Raw genomic sequence first — 26,240 nt, 5'->3', positions numbered from 1 at the left:
ATATATAATATGTATATATATATATATATGATCACGAGCACATATATGTGTGTGTGTATATATATATTTATATATATATATATGTATGTATATATGTATATATGTATATATATATATATGTATATATATATATATATATATATATATATATATATATATATATATATATACATATATACATATATACATACATATATATATATAAATATATATACACACACACACATATATGTGCTCGTGATCATATATATATATATATATATACATATTATATATATACACATATACACACACACACATATATATATGTGCTCGTGATCATATATATATATATATATATATATATATATATATATATATATATATATATATATATATATATATATATATATATATCCTTAATCGTACTACAAACGATGTAACAAAGATAATTGCACATTTTTTTGTTATCTAAAAAAATATATCCCAAAAGTAAACAAAGTCTTTCAAATGAAAGGCGCCCGTCCTCGATGAAGCATTTTTTTGGAACTACGTATTTGAGGCTCGTAACCCGGAAGTATACCTTATAATGTGTCGCAACTCTACACGGACTTCGTCTCAAGTTTGACCTCACAAAAACAACGACAGACTTTAAATACAGCCATAGACGATTATATGTGATATAAAACAAGAACTTCTCGGATATATCTTTGTGACATCTAGATTTAACCTAAATACAGGAGAAACTGATCGACCACCATTTCAAGAGCTGTGGATGAAGTGACCAGTGCTAGCCAACAAGCTAAATTAAGAAAACCCATATGTAGGTGTACTATTGGAAGTAGAGATCAAAAAGCCCAACTAGGACGGCATATCTCTTTCAAGTGCCTGAAGAGTTTTACAATGGAGAGTAAATATAACCTCAAGAGTCCTGGTAAGTTTGGTTATAGTTTACGTTTACCCAGTGGACTACTTCGCTGTTTTCTTTCATGGTTGACATTAATCAACACTAGTATTTTTTTATTCTCCCTTAAAACCTGCGTGTTCAGTTTCACTGTTTTTGATCAGATTATAAATATTCATGTCGTAATTGCGAATAATGTCGTAGTACACGTCAGCGAACGGTACAGTATTTACGCCCATTGGGCGTGGATATGTACATGTAGGTGTGTGTATGTGAATGTGTCTCTGTGTGTGTTTATGTAGGTGTGTGTAAATGTATATATCAGTGGCGGGCCGTCAGGGCCTTCAAGGCCTTCTCTGCTGGCCTAAGAAATATCTGAATCATATTATATTTTGTCCATCAATACTTATTATTCCAAATGGTCTGTTATCTTCCTTTCATTGCTTTTCCCCCTGGTTGCACTGCTTCCAGATGTGTTTTCATATTGAAGCATTTAACCAATCAGATTTCAGCCATTATTTGTTGCCAGATCAGATCTGCCTCAAAGACTTCACAATCAGTTCTTGCGGGCTCTGCTGCATTAAACTAGACTGTTGCTTTTAACCAATCAGATTTCGAGTTGGCAACCCCACAATGATTTTTCATAGGCGTTAGCATTTTGCTGGCTGGGACATGTCATTGCTTTCACAAACTATGATTGGCTAGTAGGCGGGCCAAAGCAGTACCCAGGCAGCCGAGATCGCAAACTCCACCCACTATGGCCGACAGAAGCAGAAGCAAAAACAAATTGATTCTGTTTGCTCACAAAGCTATTTTCCAGACGGACTTTTCCAGAAAAAATGATTTAATGCTATTTTCAAAACGGACTATGCCGAAAATATGACAGGACAGGCTCGACTTTCATCATTAGCTTCGATGGCGATAGGAAAGAAGGAAGAAAGAAAGGAGGATGGATATTGTGTAAAAAGGATTTTTGGTAAGTAAAATTATAAAAATGGCTATATTCCTAAATAATATTTCAATTGTGGGCCAAGTTCTGATATCTGAAAAGCTCCAGTGTTTGTATTTAAGCTCCAGTGTTTGTATTTAATCACAAAATGCTGCTAGGAAGTGGATTTTACCCCAGTTTAATTTTTGGCGTTTCACCATTGACGTCCATCGCTGTCTTTTCCCGGGAAAAATCACCCCCCTGGCCTGGTTGTAATGTCTCAAAAGCTCCAGTATTTGTATTCAATCAATAAATGATGCTAGGAAGTGGATTTTACCTAATTTTAGTGCATTTTTTTTGTCATTTCACGTATGGACGTATCGACGTTCATCGCTGTCTTTTTACTGGGGAAATGATACTCCGGGCCCGGTTCTGATGTCTATAAAGCTCCAGTATTTGTATTTAATCAATAAATGCTGTTTTCGGCTGGATTTTACCCCATTTTCGGGCAATGTTTGCCCGTACGCCATTGACATTCATCGCTGTCTTTTCCCGGGAAAATCACCCCTGGCCTGGTTTTAATGTCTGAAAAGCTCCAGTATTTGTATTTAATCATGAAATGCTGCTAGGAAGTGGATTTTACCCAATTTTTGTGCATTTATTTATTGATTATTTTTTATGTGTTGCAGCTGTAGCTGCAGTAGATGTTTTATAGCCATAAAATAGTTTTTGAGGGTTGGATTGATACGTTGAAGGCGCTACCAGAAAATGCACCGCCCGCCACTGGTATATACCGTAATTACTCGAATTAAACGCGCACTCGAAAATAACACGCAGGTAATTTTGGGTCAAAAACATCTGGAAAAACGCAGTAATCGAATATAGTGCGCACCTAAAATTTCCCGCTGACGAAAATCAGAAATCTTACCTTTTTTTCTTCGTTTCACGATTGTTTTGTTCAAAACCGGATAGAGAAATCTTCAGGTACGAGCGTGTCGAGTGTCGTGCAGTTGGTGGAGTTATGCGTTTGAATTTTAGGGCAATAGATGATACACAGAGTGGACAAACATATCATGTAGACATGTTATGTTGCAATACCTTTTAGACTTCCTTGAACATTGACTACATTTCAATTGACAATACCATGTTTTAATTCAAATATCTATTGTCATTCTCAAACAAGAAAAGGAACATACAAATTGAATAAATAAATGATTTGAAGATATGCACAATGGAAAAGACTATCACATGTAACAAGGGAATGTACTGCCCCCCGCTGGACATATTTCTAAATACAAGTACGTACTACACTACAATGTAGTATTCTACTTTCCAGCTTATTAATGCAGGATTGTGATGTTTGTGAGGCTTGACGATCTTTAATATGCGTGTATTTTGAATTCAAAGTTGGAAATTGCACAATGTCCGTGCGTCAAAGTGAGTTTGACAATGCTTTTTTCGATCGAAAATTTGTAATTTATTTTAGTTATTGATTATAACACGCACCCCCAACTATTGGAATTAATTATATAGCAAAAATATGCGTGTTATATTCGAGTAATTACGGTATGTACCTCGATTTGAACGACACCTCTGATAAAACGGCACCTTGGTGGAAGAATTGAAAAATAGAACGGCACTCTCTAATTGAGCGGCACCTCTAATTGAGCGGCACTACGGGGGAAAGATTGAAAAGGTGGTCAGGTGGCAAGTGCCTTCTTGCCTGGGATTCATACTGTTGTCACATTAGCGATGCCATCAATAAGCAATTGAAGAAGCTCCATATTGATGTAGCCGTGATTCCAGGAGGCTGCACTAAATTTATACAGGCCCCCGAGGTCTCCTGGAACGCCCCATTCAAGGCCAAAGTCTGACAGTTCTACGAGAACTGGATGTTGCACGGCGAGAAGAGCTACACCAAATTCGGCAACATGCGAGCACCAACCGCTCTCGACGGCTCGAAGGTTTGCCAGATCCATTGTTTCAGGTCAGACGGCCCGATTTAGACTGGCTTGCAACTTCTCCAGTAAGCGCGAGCCAATGCTGGCGACGATGAATGTGAACTCACTCAGACACTCGACGCTGATGCGGGAGGCGATGTGAATGACGAGGATAGCTACAACAGCGACGTGTCTTTATTTTCACCAGTGAATTTGTAATTACTTACCAGTAATTGCCTTGTATTTGTGCCTTTTGTTAAATAAATATGTATATGTTACCTGACTTGTCTTTTCATCCATAAAATTTACCGCATCTTCTCAAAATTCTGGCCAGCTAGTCGAAAAATACAGCGGCACCCTCTAATTCAGGGGTCGGAAACCTTTTTGATGGAAAGAGCCATAAATAATTCATATTTTTTAAATGTTAATCCTTGAGAGCCATGCTCCGAATTTAAAAGTCAACATACATGAAAATGTGTGCCTTTTTTAGTCACTTCACCACTTTTAAAGTACAAAAAGTCTCTGAATTCTTTTGACAATATTGTTACGTTGTTGCTAATCAATGAGTATCAATGAGAAAATCCATGCAAAAGAGTGTAATGAAAAAGAAAATTATTATAAGGCGCTGGGGTAGTGTCAATGCCATAATACCAACGTAACGCTCCTATTCCTGCGCTTTCTCACCAGCAGTTTCCAAAGTTTACCTCACAGGTTAGTGGAGAGCCATATGCACCCATCAAAAGAGCCATATGTGGCTCCCGAGCCATAGGTTCCCTACCCCTGCTCTAATTGAACGGCACCACGGGGGAAAGTTTGAAAAATAGAACGGCATGACGTTGAAATAGAGGTTTTACGGTACATATATATATATATCAGTGGTACCTCGTCATACGACCGCTCGTCATACAAAACTCTCGTCTTACGGCGGAAATTTCGATCGAATAATTCGCCCGTCATGCTATCAAAATTTCGGGATGCGACCAAGCCAGATCTTTTTTGCATATCTTTCGTGTATAACAATATTTACGAGCACGGAACGATTAATTCAGACGAGTTTCTCCTAAGACCAGGAAACGCGCAACGCGCATGCAAAAAGAGGGCTTTCTGGGTAATGAAGTACACTCGTGCACACAACACCCATAGGCAATGGCAACCTTTCTCAGAATAAAACTTCATTATCCACAATCAATACGTGGTGTTAGACGTACAGTTTTAGCACCTATCCCTAATTCCTTAACTCAGTCTGATCCCGTTTAACAACTGTGCGTGTTCAGCATCGAAGGAAGAGACCAGGGTTTGCGAGTTACTCCACAGATGATTTATTCCAGATATTGATCCTTGCAGAGCTCCGGGCCCCCTCCCAAATAATAAACCAGCTGAGCGTCGTAATGCACAGACAGTGGAGGATGAGAAAGACTGGAGTCCAAACCCGCGTTTGCCCAATTATAGTATAACAAAGATGAATATTCATTCGATGATTTTAATGATATGTGGCCTGTCCCACGACGTTCTGGAGGGGTGTCCTCTCCTGAAATCTGCTTGCCCGTGAATCCACGTCTGGCCTGGTCGCCCTCTCCGCGGGGAATCCTTTGTCCCTGACGGTTTCACCTGGACCACTTCACACCTGGACCACTTAACACCTGGACCACACCTTGAAGCAGAAACTCAGACAAAAGACCTTTTGTTCATTGTAATTGAGTTGAGAACAATAGTTTTAATCCTACTGTAGTACTATATCAAAATGAAACAGCTACAATAAAATGGAGTAAAATGTCATATTCTTCATTCCCTCTCTTGGTCTCCCAAAAGAGACCATACCGACAAACAACACACAAGTTAGTAAGAAACAAAACTAAGAAGCACTACATTAGTATAAGAAAAGAAACAAAGAAGCATCACATTAGTGAATCAATGAACACATGCTCGGCGGTGGTTGCAGAGGGATCAGTTTGGAGCAATTGAGCACACTGACCTTTCGGATCTGGTCCCACTGCCCATCAAACCTTCCCAGGTACCGAAATGATTCATCCATTGGTCCCAGATTGAGTCGCCCACACCTAAATGGTCTGCCATCTTATTAGTCAGGGTTCGGAGGCCTTCCAAGGCCATCCAGGTGGGTGATGCTCTCTTATTGCGATGCAAAATATCCTTCAGGTTTGAAGGTAATTGTACTCCAGCTGTGAGATTCACTGGGGAAACAGAAACCGGAAGCAACAAAGACGACACCAAAGAGCACACACCAGAAGCATTTGTGGGTAATCTATTTTACAATTTATCGCTTCCACACCATAACCAGATGTCCGCTCGGGATAAGGGGTGTGGTACCGGAAAAGACATATTTAATACACACCAATCAGACGGAATGCTTCCCAATGATTTTCCAGTCCCATTTAATTTGAGACAGGTAAAATTTTGTCGTGCTACTGATTTATCAAAAATTGGTTTCTCTTTATCCTCTTGGGCAAGTGGGAATATCGAATCGTACTTAGAACAATTAAATTTCGGGTTGGTGTTTTTTAGAAGGTCCACAGTACATTCATTTTCGACTGGGGCCGAAACAATACGGCGTACGGGTCGAGCACCCATACACACGAGACAATCATCTTGGGTTTTGCTGGCAGCTTGCTCTGTCATTAACAGCCAATTGTTAGATCCTGCCGTAATACCTGTAATCATTCTAAACCAATCGTCCACTGATGGTTCGCCATGGATTATGCGGACCTTACTCGATTTAAGGGATACGATTGACGGTGTCACCTTGCCAGTTTTCGCCTGAGTAGACTAGGTTTTTTACACATCCCCACTGGCCAGCATGGATCGGTATCCGAGGACCACACACACAGGGTTAGGAAGCTAGTGGTGTCTCATCTGTTGGAGATTGCGGTGTCATTGGAGCCACATCCGTCTGATTGGAGATCGCCAAACAGGAGTATGACATACACGTGGAGCGCTCCTTCAAAAAATAACAAGAGAAAAATTAAAGCAATAATCAATAAGCCAAAACATCCTGTACACCACTTCCTTCTCTTGGACTGGGATAAGACCAGTCCAGAACAGGAACTATGTCCAGGAACTATGTGTCATGTTTAGATATGTGACCTGTCCCCGGGAGAATCAAAGGCCGCCTTTGGAGGATCCTGTGGTGGAGTGTGTGGTTATGGGTTACGTGGATCAACGGCTCTAATTTGGGAATAATGAAACCACTTATGTCCCTTATGTTCAAGTTGAACCGCCTTTGATGTACGAGCAGACACTTTGAAAGGACACCTGTCCACCTGGGCTCCGACCACTTCCTGGATAGAACCTTGAGAAGAATGTGGGTTGAGACCGTGGGTTCCTCCTGTGGGTGATCACGTGCAACTGCAGCCGCCTCCTGTATCTGTGAAGAAATACTAGATACCAGAGCATGCAATTGAGACCAATATGCTGCATGTGAGAGATCGGGTAATGGAACCTCTTCATATGGGGTGATTGAGGAACTAGGACCGGGCATCAGCGGGCCCGTAAGTAATTCAAATGGGGCAAAATGTGTGGCTTTGTTTATGGTTTGACGAATCGAGAGTAGAGCCAATGGGAGGGCTTGAATCCAAGACCTTTTGGTGACGTACACTATTTTCCCAATTTCTCTTTCCTGTAATTACACAAATTAACTAATCATACTAAAAATAGGAAAAATACAAAAAACAAACCAGGCTGCCTTCTCCTCAGGAAAACAGCTTTCCCTTTCTCTGCAATACCCATACTCACATCAATCAATATCCACAAACAAATGCACACATCTAAAATTCTGAAAAGAATTGAACCCACTAAACTGTAACCACCCCTTGCTTGTCAGAGTGAATAATTTTAGCATAAATGTGTCCTTTGGAGCAATTAAAACTCATTACTTTTAAAATGCATACTAATCCAGTCCCAATTTATTCAATAATGTGTATCGCGTTGCATAGCAAACTCGGCTGCTTGAAACTCAAAATACCCCAATCTAGCAGTCCTTCCATCAAATGCAACATTCCACCGTCCCTGGAGCCTGCCAATCATCTCCTGTAAAACTTTCCCAATCAACATTTCCAATAGTCAGGCATAAAATTACAATCTAGTTACATTTGTATCCATTTTCTTTCTAATTGTTTACTTTAAAAATCTGTAAGAAGGTTTGGTCTCAATTGAAACGCTTTCATCTTTTTTTTATGGAGACAATAAAACCAATATAAAAAGTTCCTTATGGTTTATCGCATTGCTCCTCAAGCAATATTTTTTCCAATCAATACTGGAGTGCTTTCCATTCCGTCTGATCACGGCAAAAAGTATCTTACCTGTCTCCTCAAACGTTTCAACTGAGAGAACCTTCCTACAGTGAACAAGGTGGATCGGCCATTCTCATGTTTGCTGGTTGGTCAGGAACACTTGCACGGACACTCTCATCCTGGGTTGCTCTCCATGTTTCCTGTTGAGAAGCACAATCTCCCTCTGCCAACCCAAATTTAATGCATTTTTAAAAAGTTTTTTCTTTTATGCAGATTGAATTCAATTCAATTTATTGGCAAGAAAAAAGCACCAGGCTAAGGGCCATGTAACAAGATACAGAAATGTGCAACAAAACGCGGTGTAGTCACTGGTTCACGGCCAAAAAGTCATCCAGAGCCCTCTTGAACTGGGCGACCGTCGGCTTCTCGACCCCACACTGCGGAAGCCGGTTCCAAGGACCGGCGATGCGCACTGAAAAAGCAGCCTTCCGCCGATTCAACCGGAACCTGCGAGGATACAGCTTCCACGGACAGATAGCCAGATTAGCCTCATCATCCAGCTCCAATCGTGTAGTGAATAATGGCGTTTGGTACATTCCACTAAATTGGATTTCCATATTTTTCGGATGACCTCGTTATGTAGGCGCAATGATTTCATAACGAAATATGGAAACTTTTGTCAATTCAGTCAATTATTGTGTTAACACAATTTGGATGCCATTATCACTATAATACTTTGGAATTTCATATCATGCACTGTCTTTGTTTTTTCAGTGCTCCTAAATTTCGCATACCAGATTTGTTTCTCCACTTCAAATTTCACATTTGGAGTACTGCTGCTTTTTCTAAATCCTTTTCCACCTTGATATCTAACCGATTAATTATATCTCGGTGGTCGGCCAATCAAAAACACAAAAAGAAAAACAAACAACCATTCACGCTCACACTCATTTTCAGACATCAGTGGTCTGCAATTTTTCGCTAGTGGAGAGCGCCATCCCCAGTCTGGGGCTCCTTGGCAGCTAACCACCTTTTGCTGTAATCTGTGTTATTCTAATTGTCATTAATATGACTCACGCTAAAGCATATTTCATCTGCTGATGAGCAAAACAAGATACATATCCCGTGCACTTGAACATGTATTGTTTATTCCATCACAGGGAAATCATGCCTATCCGAAATTAATTATTTTATCTAAACTTGCCAGGTATCATTTACCTAATAATTTGGATCAATGCCATTTCTGCATTGTCTTCATGTTTGATATCATTAATAATTTGGATGATTCCTAATACTTAAGTCTAAATCGCAAATCACTCTAATATTGCTAAAACCAATAGCTAAAGCTCTGGCTGAATTCCTATCCGCTCTAAGAAGGCGGTTTTATTTAAAATAAGAGCCATTTTCTGTGCTCACTGTTACCTCGATTACAATTTAGGGAAAATAACCTTTCACTAGGCATTTCCTAATATAAATTTCAGTGTTTGATAAAGGACCCATAATTTGTCACTAATATATCACAACACTGTCAACTATCTCTCTCTCTCTACATCTCTCTGTATCTCTCTCTCTACATCTCTGTCTCTCTCTCTACATCTCTGTCTCTCTCTCTACATCTCTCTGTATCTCTCGCTCTACATCTCTGTCTCTCTCTCTACATCTCTGTCTCTCTCTCTACATCTCTCTGTATCTCTCTCTCTCTACATCTCTCTGTATCTCTCTCTCTCTCTACATCTCTCTGTATCTCTCTCTCTACATCTCTGTCTCTCTCTCTACATCTCTCTGTATCTCTCTACATCTCTCTGTATCTCTCTCTCTCTCTCTACATCTCTGGCTCTAATCTCTCTGTATCTCTCTCTCTCTACATCTGTCTCTCTCTCTCTACATCTCTCTCTCTACATCTCTGTCTCTAATCTCTCTGTATCTCTGTCTCTCTCTACATCTCTCTGTATCTCTCTCTCTCTCTACATCTCTGTCTCTAATCTCTCTGTATCTCTGTCTCTCTCTACATCTCTCTGTATCTCTCTCTCTCTCTACATCGCTGTCTCTAATCTCTCTGTATCTCTCTCTCTCTACATCTGTCTCTCTCTCTACATCTCTCTCTCTCTACATCTCTGTCTCTAATCTCTCTGTATCTCTCTCTCTCTACATCTCTGTCTCTCTCTCTACATCTCTCTCTCTCTCCATCTCTGTCTCTCTCTCTCTGTCTCTCATTCTTTCTCTTCCTACATCTCTGTCTCTTTCTCTTCCTACATCTCTGTCTCTTTCTCTTCCTACATCTGTCTCTTTCTCTTCCTACCCCCGCCCCTCCCTGTTTGTGCAGGGGGAGGGGGCCTTGGGCTGGTGGGGGCTATCTCTCTGGGCGGCCCCCCTCTTTTTGTTTGTCGGGTGAGGGGTGTGCGCCTCTGTGAAGGGGTGCTGGCCATGACCATTGGACCAAGCCGGCGAGCCTCATGACCAGGAGACCGAGCCAAAGCCTTTCAACTGCCAGGGTGCTCCAAGAACCTTCTGAAAATGGTCTCGATAGACTAAATCATCTTCTATGTCATAAAACAACGTAAAATGAAAATCATCCATGGGTGGATGGTAAGGCCGGAGTCAGTCAATGAATGATTTCCACCAGTGATATACAGACAACAGTCCCCCAGTGGCCGGAGTTTCAGGCTCAAGACGTGACCTATAGATTGTCCACCACTGTCCACATGTTCATATTGGTTGTGAACACGGAATCTTTGCACCATTTGGTAAAGTCACTGTGAGGCCATCCGGTCCACATAAGATGGTAGCTCCAATAGACATCAACAAGTCTCTTCTCATCAAATTCACAGGAGCCTCTCGGGCACCTCTATTCGGAGTGTGGAGGATCCCATGGACCATAATAATCATCTCCGCCCTGGTAATATTGTCCAGGTGACTGGGCCGGCTGCTGGGGGCCGCCATGGTCTGCCAGTGCCTCGTCCTCCTCCGCGCGTAGGCCGCTGTTGCTGTAGTGGGCCATACTGCTGTGCTTGGGGTTGCCATGGGAACACTTGTTGCGGTTGCCGTTATTGACTGGGGCAATCACATCTCCAGTGTCCAATACCGCCACATATAAAACAGTTGCCTTGTTGGCCCTGTCCCAAGTACCCTCTTCCCCGGCCACCAGAGAAACCATGCCCGGACCACCGTATCCACCATGTAACTGACCATCTCGGGGCCCCACCACATTCCTGGTAATTTGGAAAGTTGGAGTTTCAACACAGTAGAGATCAAAGGTTCCGGGACACCCTCGACAATAGCCGCTATATGGCCTGTCTCGTGTCAAGCGCACAACTCTGTCCACTCATCAATACCAGGAGCCTCCTCCGCCATGAACTTCCTCCCCTCGCCAGAGGGGGGTGGGGTTTAGGGGATCATATATCACGCCTCCTCCCTGAGGGCGGAGGGGAAACATACCTCCTCTCTCTGTATTTGGCAACGCCTCCACCTACTCACTCCCTCCTTTCACTTTTTTTTTTTTTTTGTTCTGCCTTAGCTGTGACGTCACGCTCCTTTTTTTTCCAACGCTACGGACAAACGCTTTTGACCTGTACAATGTAAATTTCCTTTCAACGTACAAAATTATTTCTCCAACTCACATCTAATTTTAGCTTGTCTTTGAAAACCTGTGCTTCTACATCTCCATACAAACTCATCAATTCATTCCATTCCATTCTCATTTAGCATCTTTCTCCCCATTCCTTTCAAAACGCACACACACGCACACACAAACACACACACACACACTCCATTCTCTCCCAAGCCCTCAACATTCCTTCTAACACACACATTTTCGACCTCTCCTCGCATTTTTACCAATTCAGTCATCACAAATCACCGGATAAATTTAGAATTTCAGTATGTTCAATTTAGAATTTTAGTACAGTGGTACCTCGTCATACGACCGCTCGTCATACAAAATGCTCGTCTTACGGGGGAAATTTCGATCGAATAATTCGCCCGTTATGCGGTCAAAATTTCGTGATGCGACGAAGCGAGGTCTTTTTTGCATATCTTTCGTGTATAACAATATTTACGAGCACGGAACTAATTAATTCAGACGAGTTTCTCATACAACCAGGAAACGCACAACGCGCATGCAAAAAGAGGGCTTTCTGGGTAATGAAGTATACTCCTGCACACATTACCCATAGGCAATGGCAACCTTTCTCAGAATAAAACTTCATTACCCACAATCACTACGTGGGAAGCTCAGCTATGTCATTTCCTGTTATTCTTTCTTAGGAAAGGTCCCGCGATCGTTCCTTAAAGACTATTTCTCGTTGGCAAGTGGTCGTGTATAACTGTAATATTTGATAAAAACCCTTCTTGCTAATTGCACTTGTGTATTTGTATTTCTGTATAGGCGCAAAAACTTGTTTTGTGATCCTTAACCGCTTCACGGCAATAAAATAACAGTTCTATGAACCTAACCCATTTTAACCCAAATTAGCAAGTTTTAGATTTTTGCTACTGTTAGACGTAAACTTTTAGCACCTAACCCTAATTCCTTAACTCAGTCTTATCCCGTCTAACAATTGTGCGTGTTCAGCATCGGAGGAAGAGACCAGGGTTGCGCCTGTTACTCCACAGATGATTTATTCCTGATATTGATCCTTACAGAGCTCCGGGTCCCCCTCCCAAATATAAACCAGCTGAGCGTTGCCGTGCACAGTGGAGGATGAGAAAGACAAAAGTCCAAACCCGAGTTTGCCCAGTTATAGTAATACAAAATTGAATATTCATTCGCTGATTCTAATGAGATGTGGACTGGTCCACGACGGTCTTGAGGGGTCTCCCCCCCTGGAATCTGCTGGCCCGGGAATCCACATTGTCCTAGGTCTCCGTCTCCGCTGTTCTTTGAAGTCTGCATCATCTGTCTAGCACCTTGTCTCCACTGTCCCTTGGAGCCCACCATCTGTCTTCTTATCAGCGTGAAATCAACCTCAAAGAAGAAACTCAGACAGAGAGTCTTTGTTCATTGTAATCGAGTTAAGAACAAGAGTTTTAATCCTACAGTGGTAATATATCAAAATGAAACAGCTCCAATAAAATGAATGAGTAAAATATGTCATATTCTTCACCACGTTTTCAGAACGTTTACATAGAATGGGGAAACATCTTCATATCAAGTAAGGAAAATATGAAAGGCTGACCTCAAATGAGGACAGTGGGTTAAGGACATTTTCAATAAGGCTGCTCTTTGTGCACAGGTATTTTCAAGGCATTAAATAAAAGAATGAATAAATCACTTGGATCTTTTAGTGCATGGGGTCCCCAAACCTTTTCCTGTGAGGGCCACATAACTTTTCCCTTCTCTGATGAGGGGCCGGTGTCAGTTTGTAACAGAAAAAGTGTGACGATCATAGGGGAGCTTAAATTTTTTATTGTTTTCCAGAAAGCCACACAACCAAATAACCCTTTCCAGGTTCTTTACAGAAAAAAAGTCAGGAAACAAATAATAACACTATTAATGAAATAAATAACTAAATAACCCTCTCTGAGTTCTTTTCAGAAAAAACAGGAAATAAATACACTATTTATGAAATAAATAATAACAAAATAACTCTCTGGGTTCTTAATGGAAAAAAAGCCATGGAACATTAACTTTCTGTTGTGCCATGCACAATCTTAACAAATAAAAGTTCAGCTCAGTTGTCAGAGCAGAATCTCTCTCACGTCAACACTTTGCAGCACAGTGCTTGCTGGTGAATTAGGCAGTGGACTCGTAGCGGGGCGGTGAGACCCCTTTTTTCCAACTCCCGGTTCATGCGTCCTATTAGACCGCGAGTTTCACCCACCATGCTAGGAGCCCCCTCAGTCGTGATGCTCTAGCTTTGACCAGTCCAGGTCGAACTTCTCCATGGTTTGGCACACTTTGTCAAAAATATCCTCTCCCGTTGTAGTCCCTTTGAGACTTTGGAGGGCTGCCAGATCCTCGCATATCTCAAAGTTTGCGCTAACTCCATGAATAAAAATGAGCAGTTGTGCTGTGTCTTGCACATCCGTGCTTTCATCCAGTGCTAATGAAAAAAAGTCAAATTCTTTCGTCTTCTGCTGCAGCTGGGCATATACATTACTCCCGATTTCTTCAACGCGTCTGGTCATTGTACTCGCCGACAGACTTACGGCATTAAATGCATCTTTCTTCTCGGGACACACCTCCTCCGCGACAGCATCCATACATTTCTTAACAAACTCTCCGTCAGTGAAAGGCTTACCGCTGCTTGCTATCAGTTTACCAACCCGAAAGCTGGCCCGAACGGATGCCTGGTTCAGCTGAGCTTGGCGTACAAATGTATTCTGCTGAGATAGTAGTCCACTTTTTCGCTTTGAGAGTTTGTCTGCTCGCTTGTCTTTGTGACGGGATTCATAGTGTCGGCGAAGATTGTATTCTTTGAATACCGCCACCGTCTCTTGACAGATGAGACAAACAGCCTTTTCTTTGCATTGAACAAAAAAATAATCGTTTGTCCACTCCAGGTTAAATACCCTGCATTCTGAATCAATTTTTCTCTTACCTAACTTTTTCGCCATTATTCCGTTCTCTCTTTGACAGGGCGGGGCCTAGGATTTTTTTTCTGGAGGCCAAATAGGAAATAAATCCGATAGCATCTCTGGTATTGTTCAGAGGGCCGGGCCAAATATGCTGACGGGCCGTATCCGGCCCGCGGGCCGTAGTTTGGTGACCCCCGTTTTAGTAGATCGGCTTGGTGTTGTCCTGCATCTCATAATTTTGGCCGTGTTATTGTCCTTTTGCGTTCATGCTACCTGTTAGCCTCTATTGTTAACGATGCTAAAATCCCTTTTGACTTATCATCCTCTTCTTCTCCTTATTGTTGGTCTGAACTAGTGTATATGTCACAACAGCGGCCCCATTCTTCGTGGTGGTCCGGTGGTGTAATTGCAGTTTATATTTTTATCACAAGTTATTATTGCCAAAAAATATTTCATGATAGTTATCATTATCGTTTTATCGCCCAGCTCTAGGTGTGAGTGTGAGCGTGAATGGTTGTCCTCCCTGTGCTCTGCGATTGGCTGGCAACCAATTCCGGATATTCCCAGCCTGCTGCCCATAGTTGGCAGGAACAGGTTCCAACCGTGTGCGGTCGTTTGGTCACCGGTCTTTTGGTCGCCCGGACGTTTGGTCGCCCGAACTTTTGGTCGCCCGGACTTTTGGTCGCCGTTTTTTTGGTCACGGTTTGGTCGCCCAAATGATGACAGAGAGAGGGAGAGTTTAGAGTTTAATATCTAACACATCGGCTGCTGCAATCTACTGTCAATTTATTAAACTGTCAATTTATTAAAAAGAAGACAAAGAAATTCACAGATGGTGTTTTTATTGAAACAGTAAAACTTACAAATTCTAGCAGTAAAACTTATAAATTCTGCACAAAAATTACAAATACAAACTTACAAATTATGTACAAAGGGAATTCACAGATAGGAGTTTTTATTACAAATTGTATGCAATGGCTTGCAGGTACTCTACATTGTTCGCGAATCGATCCGGGTTTCCATAGTCCTCCGAGAGCTTTTTTAACCGCTCATTAACAGCTGCGTATTTCTTTTGGGTGTGTCTGGGCAAAATACTGCATGAAGCCTGTTGAATCGTTAATTCCCAGTCATTCTGCTCTAATTGGAGTTTGTGTATGAGACGACATAAATTCGGATGGGGGACTGACATTCTACGTTAAAATGCGCGGTGCCAACCTTCAACTGAATTATTTGTGCGTGGTATTCCCAGCAATGTCTTTTCTCTCATATTCCATAAGGGGATAGCAAAATCTGGACGGCGTCAGATGTAGATCTTGCATGGCACCCGGATGTCGGAACATTTAATCCAAACATCCCCACTTTTATTTGTTTAATAAAATAATAATGTGTTAAATGGACGCATATGACAGTCGATGGCAGCAGCCGATGTGTTAAATGAGGTTAAATGAGTGCTCTTATTTCTCCCAGAGAGAATGAAGGTTCATTGGATGCCTATGACAGTCGATGGCAGCAGCCGATGTGTTAATTGAGGTTAAATGAGTGCTCTTATTTCTCCCAGAGAGAATGAAGGTTCATTGGATGCCTATGACAGTCGATGGCAGCAGCCGATGTGTTAAATTAGTGCTCTTATTTCTCCCAGAGAGAATGAAGGTTCATTGGACGCCTATGACAGTCAATGGCAGCAGCCGATGTGTTAAATGAGTGCTCTTATTTCTCCCAGAGAGAATGAAGGTTGCTAGAATTTGTAAGTTTTACTGCTTCAATAAAAACACCATCTGTGAATTTGCTTTGTCTTCTTTTTAATAAATTGACAGTTTAATACATTGACCGTAGATAGCAGCAGCCGATGTGTTAGATATTAAACTCTAAACTCTCCCTCTCTCTGTCATCATTTGGGCGTCCAAACCGCGACCAAAAGACCGGCGACCAAACCTCCGGGCGACCAAACGTCCGGGCGACCAAACGTCCGGGCGACCAAAAGACCGCGACCAAAAGACCGGCGACCAATCGACCGTGTACCGGTTCCAACACCCCAAGGTTTATGTTGAAAAATATTTATTTGAAAAGGCCCCGTGAGCTAGCCGAAGCCAGGACAGGCGGCGAGCTAGATATCAAGTTTTTTTTATGGTTCCTTCAAATGGAACATTTTGTGGCATGTCTGTCTTTTTTGTTCTGAATGTTATTAAATAAAATGTGACTTGTTTTTTTTCCCCCATTCATTTAGCATTATTTGTTCACTGCGACTTATGACAAAAAATAGTGTATATGTGTTTAGCATTGGGATCACTGCAAAAGTCTGTATATCAACATTCCCACACAAAGGTACCTCCAACTTAAAATGCCATCCTTGTTTGTTTGTCCTTGTTTTGTCGGACCAGCAGTGAAACGATTGATGAAAGAGGCTGCTGAATTGAGAGGTGCCACAGAACACTACCATGCCCAGCCACTGGAAGTAAGTTTTATTCCTGTAATAAGCCGGGTTCAATTATAAATGAAAGGGGTCCACAAAATACATTTTGAAGTCATCCTGTTAGCCAGGTGTCGGGAACCTTTTTGACCAAAAGAACAATAAAGACTTTTAAATGTAATTACTTGAGAGTCATACCCAGAATTTAAAAGTAAGAATAAATCATTTAGACACTTTTAAACCACAATAAGTATCAATCCTTTTAATAACAATGTTAAGCTGTTGCTAATCAATGAGTATATGCAACACGCGCAAAGGAGTCTAAAGAAAAGAAAAAATATGACTAAAGCATCGCTAGAGTTAGTGTCGATTCCATTTAAATTGTGATGTGCCAACGCAAAGCTCCTATTGGTTGATGTATCAAATCAAAAGCCTTTATTGTCATCATACACAGCTGTGTGTAACGAAATTGGTGGTGCTACTCCACAAAGTGTGTTTTCCCAGTAAAAATAAATAAATAAGTAATATAAAAATATAAAAAGTCACGCCCTGGCAAGGTAATATTGCACAATCTAAGATAATGCACAGAAGGGATTGTGTCGTGCTAACGGAAGTCCAGAGTCCTGATGGCTGTGGGGAAAAAACTGTCCCTAAATCTATTTGTCCGTGCTTTGTGAGACCAGTAGCGTCTGCCAGAGGGCAGCAGCTGGCAAAGGTTGTGACCAGGGTGGCATGGGTCCCTAACAATGTTCTGCTGAGGTAGCGAGGGCTGGCAATGTCATCCAGTTAGGGCAGAGAGCAGCCGATGATCTTCTGGGTGGTGTTGATCACTCTCTGTATAGCTTCACTGTCTGCTGCTGTGCTTCCAGCGTACCACATTGTAATGCAGTATGCCAGGATGCTCTCCACTGTGGCTCTATAGAAGTTTACCAGAAGCTTAGTGTCCAAGTTGTTCCTCCTGAGTACCCTCAGGAAATTGTCGTTTCTGTGCCTTCTTCACCACTGCCGTGGTGTTGGTAGACCAGGAGAGCTTGTCCGTCACGTGGACCCCCAGGAATTTGAAGGACTGGACCCTGTCTACGCATACTCCATTTATGAGGAGTGGGGCCAGATCTGTTTGTGGACGGTTGATTAAGAAATTCTTAATCCAGCAGCAGATGGAAGCGGATAGTCGAAGGTGGTAGAGTTTGTCAGCCAGAATGTTCGGTATTATAGTGTTGAAGGCTGAGCTATCGTCAATGAAAACCATCCTCACATAGTTCCCATGGTGCTCCAGGTGGCTCAGTGCTGTGTGTACAGCTACGGCGATGGCGTCCTCAGTGGACCTGTTTGCTCTATAATCAAACTAGTGAGGGTCAACTGCGGGAGGGATTGCGTCCCTGATATGGCGGGCGACCAACTTTTCAAAGCACTTCATGATCAGAGGCGTAAGTGCAACAGGCCTGTAATCATATAGGCTGTCAATGGTTGGCTTTTTAGGGACAGGGATAATGGTGGCAGATTTCAGGCAGGAGGGTATGATGGATTGTTGCTGGGAACAATTGAAAATCTTTGTGAAAACACCAGTCAGCTGGTCAGCACAGGCTTGCAGTACCTGTCTCATTTCATGTTCCTGAAGCTTCCGTGTACTGCTGCAAGGTGGTGGATGTGTTGAGACTGAATCCGATTTGTCAGTCTCAAAGCGGGCAAAGAAACGGTTCAGTTCCTCTGCTAGTGAGGCATCTGCATTAACAGACACCGTATTATTGTCATTGTAATTGGTAATGTGTCTTATTCCCTGACACATCTTCTTTGGGTTATTTTCTGTGAAGTGCTCCTTAATTTTCCAATTTTCCTTGTATATGCTGCCTTGGCCTTTTTAATGCCTCTCTTCAGGTCTGCTCTGGTGGTCAAGCTGCTGTTTGTTTACAGTCGCTATCAGGAGGCTAAGTGCCGTGCTAATGTTAGCATCCGGTGGGATGTAAACACCCATTACAATGACTACCGTTAGCTCCCTTGGTAGATAGAAAGGCCTGCACAGAACTGCTAAGAGCTCTAAATAAGGAGAACAGTGAGTGTTAATAACCCTACTGTTGCAGCACCAGTCGTTGTGTATTTACACACAAAGGCGTGTTTGGCGCCATCAACTGAAGGAGAAATTTTTGCGTATTGTAAGTATTGCAACATGAAAACTGTTGTTTTGCGTGACAAAGACTTGTTAGAAGTGAAAGTGGATTATGAGAAGATTAGTATTTCATTTGAGAAGAAAATGAATTGTATTGAAAATGTTGATTGCCACAAATATTTTGACATGATTGCATTCACACAAATTTTGTGTAATAAAGTTCTCAATAATCATTAATGTGTTGTTTGCAGCTCTTTTTTAAATAAGTGATACAATTATCCAAAAAACAACTTTAAAATTACCGTATTTTCACACCTATAAAATGCACCGTGTGACATACATTGGACGCCTCGTCCGAAAAGGCGCTAGCATGACACTAGGCTAGCGTATGTTACGCTAGCCTCTAATGGGGGTTGGGTTTTTGTTCCACGACAACGCACTCGTAAACGGAACAAACAAATTTAAATTAACTTGGAATAATATATACAGACACACTTAAACATACGTTTAATGTAACTTTACACAAAACTGAATTCTAATTTTGTTTTAATCTTTTTTTTACCTTCGTTCTCTTCGGGTTAGTTGTTTGCCACGCCTCCACCCTCACGTTCGCTATCGATGGGCTGTTTGCTGTTGTATTACGTATTCCCTTCAAAATATTCCGAAAATGATGCACACAAATGTCCTCACAATAGGATAACCCACGACCACTTCCCAACGAGAAATAGTCTTGTAGTACATATTAGCGATCGCTCCGCTGCTCATAAGAACATCAGGGGGACCGGCTCGCAACTCCCTCGTTGTAATAGCTCTGGTCGCAACCGCTTTTAACGGCAAGTTTTATTCTGAGAGAGAGTGCCATTGCCTATCGGCGTTGTGTGCACGAGTGTACTTCATTACCCAGAAAGCCCTCTTTTTGCCCGCGCATGCGCGTTGTGCGTTTCCTGGTCGATGCGTAGGAGAAACTCGTCTGAATTAATCGTTCAGTGCCCGTAGATATTGTTTTACACGAAAGAGATGCGGCAAAAAAAGACAGTGCGCTACAATGATAAACAGCCTCTCATGTCATGGCCACCTGGCTTGGTCGCATCTCGAAATTTTAATTGTATCGCGAGCGAATTATTCAATCAAAATTTTCGTCGTACAACGAAAATGTCGTATGACGAGGTACGACTGTATATGTATGTATATATATATATATATATATAAATTTCAGCAACAAGCCTATTTATTTATCTATTAATTTATTAACTTATTTATTATCTATTTATTTATCAATTTATTAACTTATTTATTATCTATTTATTTATGTCTAAAATGTCTTTTCCTGTGTCTCTATTCTCAAATTTTCCGAATACGGGCAGAATAAAGTTATCTAATCTAATCTAAAAAGAAAATCGTATTCTGCAGATTCTAAAATGCAAATAGTAAAATATGCAGCCGAAAACGGGAATCAAGCAGCAGAAAGGAAGTTTGCATACTCCAGCCACTTGATATCTCCGTGAATAGGAGCTTTAAGGCAGTCTTGCGTAAACTGTGGGAGCAGTGGATGATGGAGGCACAGCTTCACGTCAACCGAGAGAATGCTCCATGCAAATTTCCTGGAAGTTATTGAATGGATTGACAAAGCATGGGCTTCAGTGGCAACCAAAACCATCCTGTCGGGATTCAGACAGGCTGGAATAATTGGAACTGCGACTGACGATGAGTCTGACGTAAGCGACGTAGAAGAGGAAGCGGCACATGAAGATTTCTTTGGATTTAATGATTTGGAGTGAAACTTATATTTTGGTAAACTTGTTAGCATGTTCTTTATGCTAGTTATCTAAATAACTTTTAATATGTGTTACATCGTGACTGTCATTACCAGGTACGTTGTTCTGTATTTTATTTTAATTTTAAATTGCCTTTCACGATGACGTATGTTTTTGGATTTCATTGAATAAATTTGCCCCAAAAATGCGACTTATACTCCAGTGCGACGTATGTGTTTTTTTCTTCTTAAGTACAGTATTTTCACACCTATAAAACGCACCGTGTGATAGGGCGCAGTCTTATTTGCGGGTATATTTTCTGTTTTTTGTCAATACATCGGACGCCTCGTCCGATAAGGCACTAGGCTAGCGTATGTTATGCTAGCCGCTAGCGTAACTATGTTATGCTAGCCGCTAGCGTACCTATGTAATGCTAGCCGCTAGCGTACCTATGTTATGCTAGCCGCTAGCGTACATATGTTATGCTAGCCGCTAGCGTATGTTAGGCTTGGCACCAGCGTGTTTTTTAAAGACAGCACAAGCAAAACTGAGTTTGATAATGCTTTATTGAGGTTAAAGGTACACTCTAATATAAAGAGTTCGGCGTTCAATATGCTAGGCTCCACTGTAAGTCAGAGTTGTGTATTCCGGGAACTTGACTCCAGCTTTGGCGAAGGCTCGAACAGTGCTGGCCGACACTTGAGCCCAGTCATCCACAATCCATTGTAACTCGCGACATGCATCGCTCCTAAGCCTTTGGTTCTCCTCGCTGTTATATCGGCATCGGCAAGTCATTCCAAATCGTCACGTAACTTGTGCGAGCGACGCTGCCTGCCCGAACTACAATGTTGGCCATCCATTAGCAATCCGTTAGCAAAACTGTTAAATTGTGTTAGATCCATGGCTTCAGTCCATTGTCCAAGCGTTCACACCCGCATTGTGTTGTCATTCACGCCAGGCATTTTCTCTGTATAGCTATGATATGCTGTTTCTTTAAGTATTGAGAGTGTTTTTGAGGGTTAAAAGCGCTGCAAGCACACGTAAGTCAAATGCCTTGTCACTCCCCTGGGATGTTTTGAATGGATTTACCGTAATGCTTGGAATGCGCAGGGAGGCTATTTTTAGGGTGAACGTCCGCTGGGCTGATCGCAATAAGTAGCGTGCCGGCAAGAAATAAAACCAGACACTCAAGCGGTCAGGGCCATACAAAAATTAAGTGGCCAGCAAGAAATAAAAGCAGTCAAAAATTGAGTTTAGTGCACAGTCGAAACGCACCGACTGATTGGGCGCATCGACCATTTTAGAGAAAATTTTAGACTTAAGTGCGCCACATAGGTGTGAAAATACGGTATGCATTTTTGGCTGGTGCGACTTATACTCCGATAAATTCGCTATGTGTCATCGTTTATCCCAGGGGTGGGCAAATGTTTTTGTTCGCGGGCCACAATGGGTTCTAACATTTGACAAAGGGGCCCCGACCAGGAGCAGATGGATGGATCTCTTTGGTAACCCCACCTCATTGGAGAAAAAAAATACCCATCTTGACATATACCATATGTGTGCTTTAATTTCATATGTAAATAAAGAAAAGCATTATAACAAAATATCTGACTTTTGAATGAGTCTTAAAACACTGAAAATCAAATGAATAAAATGTGCCTTTTAAAAAATTATTAACCATTTTTATTTTAAAGAACGGAAAGTTCCGTTATCCTTCAGGATATCACCATCACTCTCCTCCTGGCTGTCACTCTCCTCCTGGCTGTCTTTTTTCCCCAAAAAACAATAGGAGATGCAGATGTACTTGTCCTGCTTCTTCTATTCAATTTGTGTCCCCGGTGCCAAATGACAACAACGACGAGTGCAAGTTTGAAACAGTGGCACCAAGTCACTCTGTGGAGTAGAATTATATTTGATCAGCGCGTACTATTTATTTGGAGAACGTGCGAATCACGGATACACTTTCAATTTTAATGGAAACAGTGTTTTTTAGCCAGCGCATCATAGTCTGGATTTACTTTTGTTGTGGCGATTCTCAGAAAGGATCTGAGGTGTTGTCTGTTAACTTGGATCTGTGGCTGACTTTGTTGATGTTCATGAAGCTGAAGGTCTGTTCACACACGTAGGTCGAGCCGAACAACACTAGCATCTTCTGCGCTGTCCGCCGGAGCCTTGAGTCATTTAGTTTCAGAGAGTTGAAATTCTCTTTTAAGACAGGGTCGGCCTGAAGGTCGATCAGTTCGAGCTGCAACTCCACTGGAGCAGTTTTGGGGTCTTGTGACAGAGGACAGGCTACCAACTGAAGTGACTTGTCAATTTTGTTGAAATCCGAGCTTCACATTTTCGATGACAGCAACACCCAGTCAAACAATTCCTCTCCCCGTGTTTGTCCTTTCAGAAACTCCATTGTCAAAAACTCCTCTGTTATTTCAAAAGTTTCGTTGATACCTCAGATAAAAATGAGGAGCTGAGCAGTGTCTTAAGAATACAATGTGAATGACTCTGTCTTTTTGTTTAAGATGCTCTTGATATCTTCATCTATTAGTTCCACACGGCAAGTCAATGTCCGCCGTGATGAACTGATCATCTCAAATGTGTCTTTAGTCTCCGGGCTCAAAATACCTGCTGTCTCCACCATACATTCTTTTAAAAACTCGCTCTCCGACAGTGTTTTGCTGGACTTTGCTATTTTGAATAAAAGCATAAAATTGACCTTGGTACTTGACTGTTGAATGGTAGTTTGACGTTGTTAAAAAAAAATTGTTGAGCCTTTAAATTAGCTGCCAACTTATGAGCAGCAGCTTCCCTTTCTTTTGTTGGAAGCTTGCTAGCATAGTTAGCATGCTTTGTGGCAAAGTGCCGTCTACTATAATACTCTTTAAAAAAACTCCAGTTTCTTGGCATATTAAGGCAAACAGCAGATGATCGGTGTTCAGTGAAAAAATATTTAGTTGTCCACTCCGCATTGAACACTCAACATTTTATGTCCGCTTTCCTTTTCTTATGTCTGCTCATCTTTAAAGAGGGGCTGATGGGTCGAGAAGGGTCAAAGGGTAAAGTACGCTTCACCTCAGCAAAGCCAATGTGTCTACAGTGTCATCTAGTGGAAACATTAAAATTGCAGGGAAAATAAAAAAATAACAAGGTTAATTTATTTAATATTGTCAAGTTCGGCGGGCCGGATTAAAACGTTTAATGGGCCGCATGTGGCCCCCGGGCCGTAGTTTGCCCATGTCTGGTTTATCCTCAACCTACTAAAGGGACTAAAGATGGAAATTAGCCCTTGGTTACATATTTACATAAATATGTTCATTAATATGTGCTGTCCCTTATGAAATAAGTCAAACTCAAACTCAAATTTGGCATGTCCGCAGTTAGCTTTAGCATGAATCGAAAATGGATTTTCACCCCCAATCCCTGCTGTCTATCAACATAAATAATTGCTGAGTTTTGTTGGTTGCTTGTAAAAAAAAAAGTAAATCGTGGAAGGTTAACTCCTTGAAAACTAGATCTTGAAGCAAAAAAGTTTGAACACCCCTGCTTTAGATCAACAGATGCCATTGTTTGTATGAAATGCTTTCTATTTTATATTTCTTATTTACTCATCTAATTTTCTATTACTTTTATTTCTAACATTTCCCTTACGGATTTTATATTCACTGTTTGATAAGTATTTGTCTGTGAAGCCATTTGGATTCTTTAAATCATTTAGGGATAGAAATGAATTTGACATGGCCAACCATTTCTGGTAACTTGTGATAATTGTATGCTACTTTCTCTCACCTTTTAGGATAACCTATTTGAATGGCACTTTTCTGTACGTGGACCGCCAGATTCTGATTTTGATGGTGGGATTTACCATGGTAGGATTCTTCTACCCCCAGAGTATCCGATGAAGCCTCCCAGCATTATTCTCCTCACAGTAAGACACATACGCAGAGAATAATAGTGTTTACATTAATCACTTGATTTAAGGGTGGGAAATAAATGTAGACTGAGGGGTCCCTAGTCCTCAAAAAGTACTAAAGGTTGTTTCTTCATGGTCATTATTGTGGTTTTGTGAACATTTTTCCCCCCTGAGCAACCAGCCATACAGATGAAATTAAGACATACAGCACAGCTATCAGAATATACCCTATTGCCCACAGTTTATGTATACTTTGTGGGTAAAAAATATTATATCATATTGAATGGAAAAGTATAATAATTTACACTGTATTGGAAAAAGTATTGGCTCACCAATGCGGTGTCCTAATCACTTGGTGTGGCCACAGGTGTATAAAATCAAGGACCTAGACATGCCGACTATTTTGCCAAACATTTGTGTCCCCCTCAGAAGTTTACAGAATACCAGTGTGGAGCTGTCATAGGATGCCACTTGTGTAGAAAATCCAGTTGTGAAATTTTCACTAAATATTCTACAGTTCACTGTAATATTTATTATACTATACGATAATCGAAACAACAGCACATCAGGCAAGAAGTGGTAGGCCATGTAAACCACTGGAGGGGTCAGCAGATGCTGAAGCACATGCAATGAGGTTGCCCACTTTCTGGATAATTAATTGCTACAGGCTCCAAACTTCATGTGGCCTTCAGATTAGCCCAATTATAGTACGCAGACAGCTTCATGGAATGGGTTTCCATTGCAAAGCAGCTGTATTCCAAGTCATACATTATCAAATGCTATGCAAAGCCGGATGCAGTTCTATAAAGCAGGAGCCCCGCACTATTTTTATGTATGAAAACCTGTTCGTTTAAATTAAAAAGACAATTTTTAGTCATTGAATATATGTTGAATGTAACTCCTGAACTGGGCCAGAAGTGCGCACACTTTTTTGCTTCAAAATCTACTTTTGAAGGAGCCAACCTCTTGCGATTTACCTTTTTTTCCCCCAGGCCTTCAACAAAGGGAGCGCAGCAGAGACTTGTGTTGTTACCAACAAAGGGTGTTGAATGGAAGTACAGTGGTACCTTGAGACACGAGCTCAATGCGTTCCGGGACTGAGCTCGTATGTCGATTTACTCGTATCTCAAAACAACGTTTCCCATAGAAATGAACTAAATACAAATTAATTTGTTCCCACCCTCTGAAAACCCCCCACCAAAAAACAGGATATTACAATGGAAAAACATATTTTTATTGGTTGTAATTCAACATCTACTATCAGAGTAACAGATAACAAGTGGTTATGATGCTTAATAATAAAATTAGACCTTATTTCATACAATGGGGAGTTTGTGGATGGGGAAGAGAGAGCGAGACTTGACGGATGCGCTCGTAACGTAACATAAACTTTAAATTTAACTTAAATGAATTTAGATTCCTATACACGCACTTAAAAAAGTTTTAATCTTAGGTTACACTAAATTTAAACCTTCTTGTGGAATAACCAAGGCAAAGAAACCTCTTTGCATGTATTACATGCAAAGAGGTTTCTTTGCCTGGAATACATTGTATTCC

General features: G+C 41.3%; 1 protein-coding gene across 3 annotated transcripts in view; it reads left to right on the top strand.

Moving 5' to 3' along the window:
- Window positions 1-536: 536 nt before the first annotated feature.
- Window positions 537-26,240, top strand: part of ube2j1 (ubiquitin-conjugating enzyme E2, J1) — a 69,106-nt gene continuing 43,402 nt past the window's right edge. Inside the window, exons 1-3 of one of the 3 annotated variants that reach the window (XM_077587180.1) lie at window positions 537-913; window positions 16,890-16,963; window positions 24,567-24,698. In XM_077587180.1, the coding sequence (XP_077443306.1) occupies window positions 883-913; window positions 16,890-16,963; window positions 24,567-24,698 (237 nt within the window). In that variant the 5' untranslated portion in view covers window positions 537-882. The remainder of the gene's footprint in view (window positions 914-16,889; window positions 16,964-24,566; window positions 24,699-26,240) is intronic. The other 2 variants (XM_077587179.1, XM_077587178.1) reach the window with 2 other exon arrangements.

Source organism: Stigmatopora argus, chromosome 19 (genome assembly GCF_051989625.1).
Source record: "Stigmatopora argus isolate UIUO_Sarg chromosome 19, RoL_Sarg_1.0, whole genome shotgun sequence".
In the NCBI taxonomy this organism is placed as follows: domain Eukaryota; kingdom Metazoa; phylum Chordata; class Actinopteri; order Syngnathiformes; family Syngnathidae; genus Stigmatopora; species Stigmatopora argus.
Note: the sequence above shows the minus strand (reverse complement) of the source record. Positions and strands in the feature narration are given on the sequence as shown.